The sequence below is a fragment of the Chrysemys picta genome, chromosome 13 (genome assembly GCF_011386835.1).
Source record: "Chrysemys picta bellii isolate R12L10 chromosome 13, ASM1138683v2, whole genome shotgun sequence".
NCBI lineage: Eukaryota > Metazoa > Chordata > Testudines > Emydidae > Chrysemys > Chrysemys picta.
In genome coordinates, this window is record NC_088803.1 from 46567829 (window position 1) to 46580803 (window position 12975).

At 40.5% G+C, this 12975-nt stretch overlaps 1 protein-coding gene across 3 annotated transcripts in view; it reads left to right on the top strand.

Annotated features, from left to right (window-relative positions):
• CDH4 (cadherin 4) overlaps positions 1–12975 on the top strand; it is a 653967-nt gene that overhangs the window by 197149 nt on the left and 443843 nt on the right. Inside the window, exon 2 of one of the 3 annotated variants that reach the window (XM_008178578.4) lies at positions 8448–8570. The exons of the other annotated variants lie outside the window; for them this stretch is intronic. Within the exon in view, the coding sequence (XP_008176800.2) occupies position 8570 (1 nt within the window). The 5' untranslated portion in view covers positions 8448–8569. The remainder of the gene's footprint in view (positions 1–8447; positions 8571–12975) is intronic. 3 annotated transcript variants of the gene reach the window in all.

Here is a 12975-nt window from a genome sequence, read left to right on the forward strand (position 1 = left end):
TGCCTGGAGCCGGCCCTGGTACACAGGTCTTGCTGCCACTCTATTTTTAACCTCCTAGCTTGCTGGGAGCTACTGCAATATGTCTTCTTGAGGTAGGGATCACACCCCCAGCTCAAAGTATAGACATAGCCCATGTGTCTCAGTTACCTATCTGTAAAATGGAGATAATAGTACCAAGGGGGTGTTGTGAGGATACATACATGAAAAAATTGTGAGGGGCTCGCATATGATGGTATTTATATGGCTGCTATTGCCTATCTAAATGTAGACACTGGATTGCTGAGAAGGGGATTCTGTAGTGGCCCCAAGTAGGCTGGAGAATGCATGGAGTAGCTGCTAGTGTTATGTAAATATGAGGTGTGACTCAGGTTGCCAATTTTGGTTGGACATATTCCTGGAGGTTTCATCACATGAATAGTCTTTAATTAAAGATTAATCTTTTCATTCCTGGAAACTCCAAAGGACTGGAGGTGACTGGAGAAACCAAATGTCCCTCCACATTGGAAGGTGTGATCCAAGGATCTCTTGATGTCCACTGGCAGAGGTCATAGGGGTACAGGGATCGCCTGAGTTCACCAAAAGGGGCCATGTAAAATCTCTGCTGAAAGCATGAATCACGCTGGTCATCATAATCATTGTGAGATATATGTGCAGATAATGTGTCAGGAGTTACGTATGTATAATGAAAATTATGTTCTTAAGGCCTGGCAGTTAAAGGCAGGTCACTCAGAGGTAGCGTGCCTTGAGACAGACATCTCCAGAGAGGATATAGGAGATACTTATCTCCCTGGTTGACGATTGTGTATCTTGCAGCGGAAGACTGCATATTGAGTCAAATGCTAATTAATAGATTGCAAGTGCTTCAGGAAAAAAACCCAAAACCAGCAGGGGTTCTCCTGCCTGTGAATAAAGACAATGAACGTTTGGTGGTGTACCAGGCATGCTTCAGCCTGGGAAGAAAAGCTGCCGCTGGGCTTGATCTCAGGAGGATTTCAGCTGTCCTGGTTGAACATAAATGGGAAAAGAACTTGGGGCAAACTATCCTGTAGAAGACGGGGGAACGTCTCGTGAGTTAAGTTTGGGCTCTGGAAAGCATGTTATGATTTTGTTTTACATGTAACCATTTGTTTCCAATATTCTATCTTACTGTTATTCGAATCTCTGTTCTTTGCTAATAAACTAATTCTTGTTTTTGCTATGAATATATCCAAGTGCCATGTGTTAAGTAGAGTGGGGACCCTGAGCTGAATCTAGCTAGAATATATCCAAGTGCCATGTGTTAAGTAGAGTGGGGACCCTGAGCTGAATCTAGCTAGCTGGTGTGTGTTGTGCCTTCGGAGGATCTGAGAGTTCTGTGAGTGTTCAGCGGAACAGGTGCTCGGCACGCCACAGGGATGCTCAGAGGACTCAGGAGTCGGTGTGGGCTTCTCACAGCCCTGTATGGAGAGAGAGAGGCCTGCAGAGGCCTGGAAGGCAGTGCTTGTGCTGCTAGAGGCTGGCGGAGTCAGGTTCCTGATCCGCAGCTGGCACAGACCAGATTTCCTCACGCTAAGGCGGGCGGTAGCAAGGCGCCTCACAACCCTGGGAAGCATCACAGGAGGCAGGGAGGCTGTGCAGCCAGCACTGGGCTTTGCTTGCTGGTGTGTTCCAGTGATGTAATAATTAATAGAAATAATGTGCGAGGCTCAAGCTCCCTCCGTGGCATGTGCCATTGCAGTGGCTTCTCCCCACTCCTTGCCTGGGCTGGGGCCTGGGTTCTTTTTCTGTCGCCCGGCACCTCCACCCTTGGTGACCTCTGAGCCGGGACACAAGGGGTGCTGTCCCTAGGGATACTGAACAATGCTGCTAATGGACAAGGAGTATAAAACCCAGTCCACAAGAAACAACAAAGTACATCAACACTAACCCTCGCAAAAGAATGACACACCCAAATTAACAGTTTAACAAAAGGGCCTTTATTTGGAGCAGAAACATAGAATCTGGGGAAGGAAAGGGTTAGGGATAACTAGTAGGTCAGGGTTAGGGTTAGGGATAACTATTAGGTACTGAGCATCAACAAATTCCCCACTTCCCAGCATCCACAACTCTTTCCAGGCTCCACCTTTTTTCCCCCAACCCCCACCCATCCCAGCACCCTCCCAGGCAGATGGGAGGCTAGACATGAGTGCTGTAGCACAGTGAATTGCTCAAGCAAAAAGGGTCCCTCTGACAGTGTGTCCGACCCTCGTGGGGCAGGGTTCTCTCCTGGTTTCCTGGCCTGGAGTCCTATGGGGGTCTCAGCTGCCTCTCTGGGTTGGTTCTCTGCCACTCTGATGCTGGTCTCTCCTGGGCTGGGAGCTGCCTGGCCCATGTATTGGATCCCAGAAAGACCCCCTTTGTGCAAGAGGCAAGGGGGAGTCAACCAGAGACTCCCTGAGCTGCTCTGCTTCTCACAGCTCCCAAACTCAGAAAACTTAGTAAAACTAGTCTCTTTGTCCCCAAGTGAGACTGTCCTCTCTCACTGAGGAGGTGAGGACAGGAGGTGAGCTGCCTAGCTCATCACAGGCCCAGCAAACTGCTTGGCCAGAGCACTCCATGCGGAAGCCTCCCAGCTGGCCTCAGCAGGAGTGTCTAGTCCATTCTGCCCTCACCTCTGACTCCAAGTTTGCTGGGAAAGTGTTAGAGGGCTCTGGTAGCCATTATTGTTATACTCCATCAAATACGAACCCCTAGAGGCTCAGCCTTAGTTATACTGACATAAGTCTATAGTGTAGACCATGTTGCTCAGGGGTATGGAAAATCCACACCCCTGAGCGATGCAGTTATACTGACCTACACCCTGTGCAGACAGTGCTTTATTGCCGGGAGGGCTTTTCCTGTCAACATAGCTACCACCTTTCGGGGAGGTGGGGTACCTACGCCAACAGAAGAAGCTCTCCTGTCAGTGTAGGTCGTGTCTTCACTAAGCCTACAGCGGGGCAGCTGCAGAACTGTGTGTAGACAAGTGCTCAGTCCTGAGTTCCAGGAGCTGGCAAACTCCAAGTGCAGGGTACAGACTTGCAAGCTCTATTTGCCTTAATAAGGAGAATAGTACAAAATAGAGGGCGTTGCTGGGTGAAAGCCCAGGCACCGATCACTGGATCATTACAAGAGCTGGTAAAAAAAAAACAAAAAAACTTTTTTGTATGTGAAAGTTTTTGCAAAAAAAAAAAGAAAAAGTCCTTTTTTGTCAAATAAAATAAGAATGGAATTTGAATGTTCTGACCGGCTCTGACCTTCACATAAGCTGACTGTATGTCTCAAAACTCCTGTATATGATATGAGAGGAGTAGCTTGAGGTGGCTTAATGGTGGTCGGTGAATTTGATTCCTGGCCTTTTAGTCTCACTTACTCTGTTTTCATGCGGGGTGGGAGCAGTGGTGAATTTCCCTCACTGAGCATATATATAATCTGTACGACATTTGGAGTATCAAAGCCCTAGATAAATCTTGCATCCAAATCTTTATGGGTTTTTGACAAATGCATCATTATTCATCTTCACTTTTAAGAGTGTCCCTTTCTGTATGAAATTCAGAATAACCAGCTTCTCAGTGAGTTCCAAATGGAGGTTTTCACTTTCTGCTGAGGAAATGATGAGTTGCTGTGGTAACAGATGTGTATACAGGAAGCAAATCTATTGTTTTTAATGAATGTACTATTTTAGCAGTAAATTCCAAAATTAAATAAAAAATAAGGAAACATTTTGCAAAAAAACCAGTTCAGTAAAATATTTAAACAATTTTTTAAATTGTATATTTAGGATAGATTTTAACATTTTCTGTTATTGATTTCAGTATGATACAAGCTGACGCTGGGTCTGATTCAGAGCCTAGTAAAACGAATCAAAAGACTCACCTTTTATTCAGTGAGCTTTGGATCAGGCCCATCGTGCTGTGAAATGAATGCCAGAAAGCTTTATCCTGGTGTAAGTCAAATAGTTAATAAATATTAATACTACAGTCCTTTGTATTAGTTCTCAGTTATCCACTGCTTTTGTGCTAAACTCTGTCCGTCTTCCATTTGGACAGAAGCAGGGAGAAAATAAACCACGGATTGTCTGTTATCTACAGCTGTTTAACTCAGATGTTGTATATAATCTACTCATGCGAGTGAAAAAAAGTCTTATTAAAAAGTTGTGGAGGCAAAATTGCTAATGGTGTTGTATAATAATTCCCACTTATGTGCCACCTTTTGTTCAGGAGTCCCCAAGCTATTAAACCTCACATCACCCCTGTGAGATAAGTCAATATTATTGCCATTAATTACTCTAATTCATTTTATTGAATTATTTTACCCATTTCACAAAAGGTAAGTGGAGAACCAATGGGAGTTAGGGCCAAAATTTCCCAAACTCACTGATTTTCAGTGTCTCAGTTCTGGAATCCAAACGGAGACATCGTTGGCCTGGTTGTCAGAATGGGTTGAGCACCCACAGCTCCAGCTGACATCGGTGGGAGCCGAGGGTGCTCAGGTGACTCTGGATGGGTACCCAATAATTGATGCACTCAAAATCAGAGGCTGCTTTTGAAATTTGGGCCTTAAATGGCTTATCTGGATGCACCTCTCTTTGAAAATCCAGGCTACAGTTTAAACTTATGGCTGAAATTCATCTCCACCTCCTTGTAGAAAACCCCAAAATAACAGCCTTTGTGTAGGGAACTTCTCAGGTGCTTGGGGTGACAAGTCTGCTACTCTCCAGCGCTTTGACAATAATTGGAGCAGTAACCCTGCAGATGGGTGTGCATTGTGAACACTTTACCTGCATAATTAGAAGCCCACTGGCCCTACCTTGAAGCCATCACCACCGCAGCACTGCTCTATGAAGCCCTGAGCCATCTGTGTCATTCGCAGGAGATGTAGGCTCAACTTCACACCACTGTGGTTTTCATTGGAGGTCTTCCATGTTCCTTACATCAATGAATGAATTTCACTCTTATAGAATAAAGGATGACGTATCTATTAGAAATTTCTGAACGATTATAAGATGGCTTGAATGCTAAACCAAAACAATAAACGCAAACCCGACAATGCCATTCTGTGAACACGCTGTGTGTGCCCCTCAGTAATTTGTTTACATTATTGTTTTTATTTGCCAAACAATGAAAATATTATTGGCCTAGTTTGAGAATGGAAATTAAATTTTAATAGGATATACAGTAGTAATAAAGAAAAAGAGCGCACAAACAAGGGTTCTTCCATGATAATTAAAAATTACAAAGTCATTACTCAGGCTAGCTTTCTGAATTGCTGAGTGAATTAAACTGCTTGTTTCAGTGCAAAGTCCTTACAGCATTCTCTCATTAAAATTCTACATTGTCAAAATGGGTAAAAATGCATCTACAATGACTAATTTTGTTTAAACTTTGGCTTTACTGTGGGTCTTATCTCATTCCACAACACAGCTCACTTTGAAGAGACTTAATATATATTTGCTGAGCTGGGAGGGCAGAGGAAAGAAGTAACCACTTTTTGTAATCTGTGTTCTTTTTCATTTAGATATTGAGAAGGAGATACCGGTACTATGGGATACTAAAGCTCTTGTACCATAAAATGATATAATAATGAAAAGTATTACTTTTTATGGCATCTCTATAGTATTAGGGAGAGGCATTTTTCAATAAATGTTAATCTTTAATCTTTATAGATTGCATTTTGTTGGAATAACTGGTCTGTAAAAGACTTGTCCTGCAATCTTAGAAGGATAAAAATATAGTAGAGTTGGTGCCACAGAGTACTTTATGGGGAAAGATTATAAACTTGTTTAAGAAATATATATATAAATATGTCATAGGAAATAGATATATATATATATAAAAACTAGGGCTGTCAATTAATCGCAGTTAACTCACACGATTAACTCAAAAAAATCAATTGCAATTAATCGCAGTTTTAATTGGACTGTTAAACAATAGAATACCAATTGAAATTTATTAAATATTTTGGATGTTTTTCTACATTTTCACATATATTGATTTCAATTACAACACAGAATACAAAGTGAACAGTGCTCACTGTATATTATTTGTATTACAAATATTTGCACTGTAAAAATGATAAACGAAATTGTATTTTTCAATTCACCTCATACAAGTACTGTAGTGCAATCTCTTTATCGTGAAAGTGCAGCTTACAAATGTAGATTTTTTTGTTACATAGCTGCACTGAAAAACAAAACACTGTAAAACTTCAGAACCTACAAATCCACTGAGTCCTACTTCTTGTTCAGCCAATCACTAAGACAAACAAGTTTGTTTACGTTTACAGGAGATAATGCTGCCCACTTCTTATTTACAATGTCACCTGAAAGTGAAAACAGGCCTTTGCATGGCACTTTTGTAGCTGGCATTGCAAGGTATTTACATGCCAGATATGCTAAACACTTGTATGCCCCTTAATGCTTCAGCCACCATTCTGGAGGACATGCTTCCATGGTGGTGATGCTCATTAAAAAAAATGTGTTAATTAAATTTGTGACTGAACTCCTTGGGGGAGAATTGTGTCTCCTGCTCTGTGTTTTACCCATTTTCTGCCATATATTTCATGTTATAGCAATCTCAGATGATGACCCAGCACATGTTGTTCGTTTTAAGAACACTTTCACTGGAGATTTGACAAAATGCAAAGAAGGTACCAATGTGAGATTTCTAAAGATAACTACAGCACTCGACCCAAGGTTTTAGACTCTGAAGTGCCTTCCAGAATCCGAGAGGGACGAGGTGTGGAGCATGCTTTCAGAAGTCTTAAAAGAGCAATACTCCAATGCAGAAACTAGAGAACCCGAACCACCAAAAAAGAAAATCAACCTTCTATTGGTGGCATCTGACTCAGATGATGAAAATGAACATGCATCGGTCCGCACTGCTTTGGACCGTTATCGAGCAGAAGCCATCATCAGCATGGACACGTGTCCTCTGGAATGGTGGTTGAAGCATTAAAGGACACATGAATCTTTAGCGCATCTGCCACATAAATATCTTGCAACACCAGCTACAATAGTGCCATGTAAATGCCTGTTCTCACTTTCAGGTGACATTGTAAACAAGAAGCGGGCAGCATTATCTCCTGCGCATGTAAACAGACTTGTTTGTCTGAGCAATTGGCTGAACAAGAAGTAGGACTGAGTGTACTTGTAGGCTCTAAAGTTTGACATTTTATTTTTGAATACAGTTATTTTTTGTGCATCATTCTACATTTGTAAGTTTAACTTTCATGATAAAGAGATTGCACTACAGTACTTGTATTAAGTGAATTGAAAAATACTATTTCTTTTTATTTTTACAGTGCAAATATTTACAATAAAAAAATAAGGTAAGCACTGTACACTTTGTATTCTGTGTTGAAATTGAAATCAATATATTTGAAAATGTGGAAAACATTCAAAAATATATAAATAAATGGTGTTCTATTATTGTTTAACAGCACGATTAATCACATTTTTTAAATCGCTTGAGAGCCCCAATAGAAACACTTTGCCCCCAATTTTGGGAAGCACTGCTATTTTGGATAGCACTTAAGCAGGTACTTAAGTGCTCGCTTGAATAGGGGGCTTTCTGAATGGAAGCCAAAAATGCTGTATTCATTTTTAGTGTTCTACAAGCCATAATCCCAAAATACAAAACGTGAGCCTGATCATGCAGCCCATATCCACACATGTGCCACTGAACTTGATAGAAGTATTCTTGAAAGTAAGGTCTACTCACATGAGCAAAGACTGCAGAATTGGGCCTTGAATCCTGTTTTCATTAAAATAAATAATCAGAAGTACAATCCAAATATTGTTTTGTTCCTTGGTTTATCCTCCCACGTTACTCTCTCTTAACTTTTTATGTGATATCCCAAATGCAGGCCTCAGTTCAGGAAAGAACATAACAACATGATTAAGTCTGCTATTGTCAAGTCTTGTCCTAAAGGTGGAAATTTAAGTAAATGCTTAAAGCTAAGCACCTTTTAAAGTGTTGTCGTGAATAGGGTTGCCTCCTGAATCGCAGCCTTATCTATTAATGAAGCACCATCTTTTTGTATATTGTTTTAGTGTATATGGCTTCGCACCGGTTAAGAAGGTCGTGGTCACACTGACATTAAGTCTCCATTTACAAATGATGAGTAAAGATTTAATAAAACTTATAAATATTGTATGTCACACACAAGTAATGATGGTTATACGCCAGAGTTATAAGCAGCCTGCTGATTTGTTGGGCTTCAGAACAATATAACAATTGATTAAGCATTCATTAGAACAACCGCTAATAATTTATTAACACTATATAAATCATTTATAAATGCAATATTAATATAATGCATATAAAGTATTTATAGTATATAATTATAAAGTATAATATAAAGTTTGACCAAAGTTTTTTGTCATTTTAAAAAGCAAAATTGAACAAAAAATGTAGCTCTGCTTATTGTGCGCTCTTCTTTATTTCTAGGTAAGTGTCTCAGGTCTTAAAGACTATGGAAGTTTCCTTATGTACGGTAAATCAAAAGATATGAGAACATACTTCACTGTTCCAGTTCTCTGAGCGCTGAAAGGTTGGATACCCTGTGGAGAAGTAAGGCCTGTATTATCCTCAGTTTTGATATATTTTTATTATGGTTTTTCAGTATTTTCTGAGTTTGTGACCATATTTTCATCTCCAATTTTGTGCACAGGCAAAAGCTTGTAGGTTTTGTATGCTCCACACGAACGCTTTTTGAGGGAATGTTTTGTGCAAAGTGGACATGTAAATTCAGAGCCCAGCTTGAGGCTGGCTGAAAATGGAGCCTCTAATTAGAGCGGAACAAACTTTGGAATTTGTTTTCATCCCAAAACAGGATGAAAAGTTGAAATTTAAAAAAAATTTGGAACAGAAATTCTGAAAAAATTTGTTTTGATTTGAAATGTTTTGACATTTCTCAATCAAAATCTTTTGCTATTCTGGATATTGATATTTTTCACTTTGTTGAATTGACCTGAAAGGCCAATTTTGAGTCAAGTCAGCATTAAACAGGAGCCTGGAGTATAAAAGAGAATGGGGGCATCAGGCTCCCTGACTGGGTCTCCTATGATGTACCACACAGATTGGTGTACTGGTCCACATTGCATTGTGGGAGATGTTGTTCTTCAGGGAGCCTAGGAGACAATGTAGGCTTGAACTGCAACTCCCATAAGGCAATACATTAGGAAAATGCAGCTTAATTTTTTTTGGAACTGATTTGAAACATTTCCAGTCCAATTAATAAAACAAAATTCCAGTTTGGGTTGAATAGGCCTGAAACAACATATTTCATTTTGATTTTCCTGACAGAAAATTGAAGATGTTCAGCAAAATCAAAATTTTCCTATGGGAATGTTTGCTTTTGTGGAAACTGCATTTTCCGTCAGAAAATTCCCGACCAGCTCTACCTCTAACGTTAGAGGGAGGAGGTGGGAGGGATGGGTGTACATGTGTTCCGGGGCTTAATCCTACCAGTGGGCAAGGGGTGATGCTACTACATGGATGGAATCCACAGCTGTTCTGAACACACACCGGACCCACTGGTGCAGATCCCCAGTTGCACCATTTGGAAAGCTACGCATTCTGCTGCCATGTAGTAGAGGCCCATGTTGTCCCCACCTCAGCAAGCTGGAGAAGTGACCCCAGACAAAATCCCCCACCCTGCACTGTTGCAGAGCCATGAGCTCCTCTGTGTTGCATGCATCACCTGTCCCCTGTTGCATGGGTGGGCTTTGGTTCATATGCTGCTCTACAAGGTCCTCACCACAGCCCTGCAGGGCTCTGTACACTCAGTGGTGCTCTGAGATCCACGCAGCAAGAATCAAGCCATAGTGAGTGAAAGATAATGCTTCTGTATTCTCCTTGGTTAAAGCAAACTGGAGTAGAAAAATGGTCAGAGAACAAGAAAAAGCAATTGACGTTGACTGTCCTATCTTAGAAACAGTCAAAGCAAGCTATTAGCACTATGTTATCAATATCTATAATAACCTCTGGGGGAACTTCTATCTAGTGTTTATTTTTTCCACAATGTATCATCTGTTTGTTATTGCGGGGTGACTCGCCTGAGTTGGGCTGCTAGCATTAGGGTTTTCTGTTAGACAACCACTGAAATATTATATTAACTATCATCATTTTCACTGGTGGCAATTAATTATGATAGAGGCATACAAAGTTTTGCATGCTGCCTGTGAGTATTTTTTTCAGTGCTGAGATGTACTATTTGTTCCAGAGTAGATTAACTGGAGGAGTTCATCCCCAAAAAATTAATTTCGGGATTTTGTAGGGTGCCATGTGGTAGTTGCCATCTCGGATTGTTGTGGTTGTATTTCCAGAGAAAGAGTGCATTCACAGCCAATGCATCCTCTTTCCTTCACACTGTGAGGGCTTGCCTTCAGTGCACTGTTAGTCCAAAGTATAACTCAGCTGTTGCCTCTGACCCAATTTATGTGCACCCACAAAAGGCTCCACCTTAAATTAAGTGATGCTTTAAATTCGAGCTCGCTGTCCCATCAGGTGGGGGGGGTTGAAGGTCAAGTGCTGCTGATGCTGGAGGGAGCTAGGAATGCAGTGGGGACTCAGCTACTGTGTTCTGCTGATACAAACACCCCCACTCAAGCTAGGCTAACTTGAGTGTAGATAACTCCATCTATCACTGCAGTGAAGAATGTTGCTTTTGAGATTGAATGTTAGTCCCTCCATCTTCCACTGTGCCTGGGCCAAAGACAACTTGTTCACTCAAATACCAGCAGCCCAACTGCCATACCAAAACACTGATGATATTTATTGTATTGGTGATGAAAAAGCAGGGGCTGAATTGGTCCGCTAAACAGTGGCTCACTGAGATGGTAATTTTCTGTGGAGGTTGCCATCTGGTGCTACAACACTTGAGCTTTCGTGTAAGAGTGTGAGTCTTTAGCCCTTAGGTTGCAAAGATAACCACCAAATGTGAGCTGAGTATAGGTGATATAATGATGTCTACCTTAGGCTTCAGTCAGCCTGAAACAATATCTCTGAGAGGTGTGCATGGTTCTGAATCCTCTGTGTGGGTCATTAACAATGCAGCCTAATTATTACAATTTAAGTGTCAACACTTTCAATTGTTTTACTGCTGACTGAAGCATATAGTAAAACCAGAGGATGAACATATTATTAATATCGGCACAATCTACTCGTTCTGGTGTCACAAGTGGAAGAGGTTGGTTTGTGAGCAGAGCTGGGCAACAATACCACTACTCTCACATGCCCCCGCTCCCAAAGTTCAGCCTCTCCACAAAATATTACTAACCAATAATGGGGGCGAGGAGCCTGGTGCCAGTGCTCTTAAATTCACTGCAGTATGAATGATCCGACAGGGGTTGCTCCAAGGATGAGACTGAGTTTATGGTTGCTGTAGTACTTCAGAAGATTAAAGACCAGAAGCTCTCCATTTGCTTTTGAACCCAGATTTCTGAGGTGGGTCAGTACAGTGTGCACTCAAGCTGTATAACAGATCCCGCTGCAGTACGGAACCTTTGTATTTTACCGTTGAAATCAGGTGGCTGTAATTTAAAATAGGCTTTGGGATATTATTTTACACAAAGAAAGAGTTGAGAGATAAATACCCTAGTTCAGCTCCGATGTAAATTGTAATTGTGGCTTTACAGTGTATGTATTAGAATATTGACCTGAATTGACACTACAAATATAATTACATTGATTCTTTACTGGTGGCTATAAACAGTGACATTTCCCTTGATCTCTGAACAGAGTTAGTTATAAAACACATGCTCCACTTTTATATTCACGCGCTGCATTCTCATCACTTTTGTCTCTTACTCCCCGAGGGCTTGATTTAGAAGAAGTGTCTGATTTAATGGGGGGAAAAAAAGATGAAACAACAAAGCAGCAGTTCAGAGCATTCCTAATGTAAAAGAAGGTGTTTCTTTTTGATTATGCTGCTCAGAATTCATTGTTTTATATTTTAATATTTTGCTTAAGAAATACGACCTCGGGCTATTTTCATTGTTGAAATTATTTTGAAATGTATATCTGCTTTCATTCTTGGAGGGACTATTACTGCGTTAAGGCGTATTGAACTGATTTGATTTAACATATCACACTTTAAAGTTCCCATCAGGTGAGCAAACTGAAAAGAGCTTTTCTAAGGAAGGGTAGAAATTGGACATGGGAACCTCGGAAATTGCAATTTTACTACTGGCAAATTTGAGTCATAAAAATCAGAACTAATCATGAGTACAACATAGATGTTTTCAGAATTACTGCTCTCAACCTACCCTGGTAGCTTGGCCTTTCATAGTAAATTCTGTGGGCAGACCAAAGAGAATGTAAAAGTTGCAGTGCATGCAATGAATGTAAAACTCAAAGTGCATGCAAATCTCACATTCTCAGTTGCCTTTGTTTTTAGTGACGCATAAGGTCTAGTTAACATAATAGCTACGGGGGTCTGAGAGTCTACTTTCTAACAGCACAAAAATACTGATACATTTCAGCAGACAAGACTGAATTATATCTGCTGTAATGGGACAGATACTGTTTTATGTGATTGTCACTAAACAGACTCGGCCACCTGAAAGAGGAAGTTTGCCTCACTATATCCTGCATGTGTTTTCTGCTTCTTCTTCTTTTTTCCTTACTACCTCTGTAAATTAATAAAGGTGGGAAATTGTTGTTGTTTTTATTATTATTGTACTGCATTGTAGAACCTAGAATCTCAAGCTAAAATTGGGGCCCTATTGTGTTTGTTGTTGTACATGCACAGAGATTTTGTAATCTAAACAGACAAGACACATACTGTGTAGACAGGAAGTATAATTCTTCTCTAGAACTAGTCAAAAACATTCATTTTTTTTATATTGAACAATGGGGTTCCACTGATTATGACAATTTTCACAAAAAAGCCACAAACCATTTTTGTTGAGTTTTCCATTTCAGAATTGTGAGACAATCCCACTTTATCACACTTGAAAATTTTTTTCTTCAC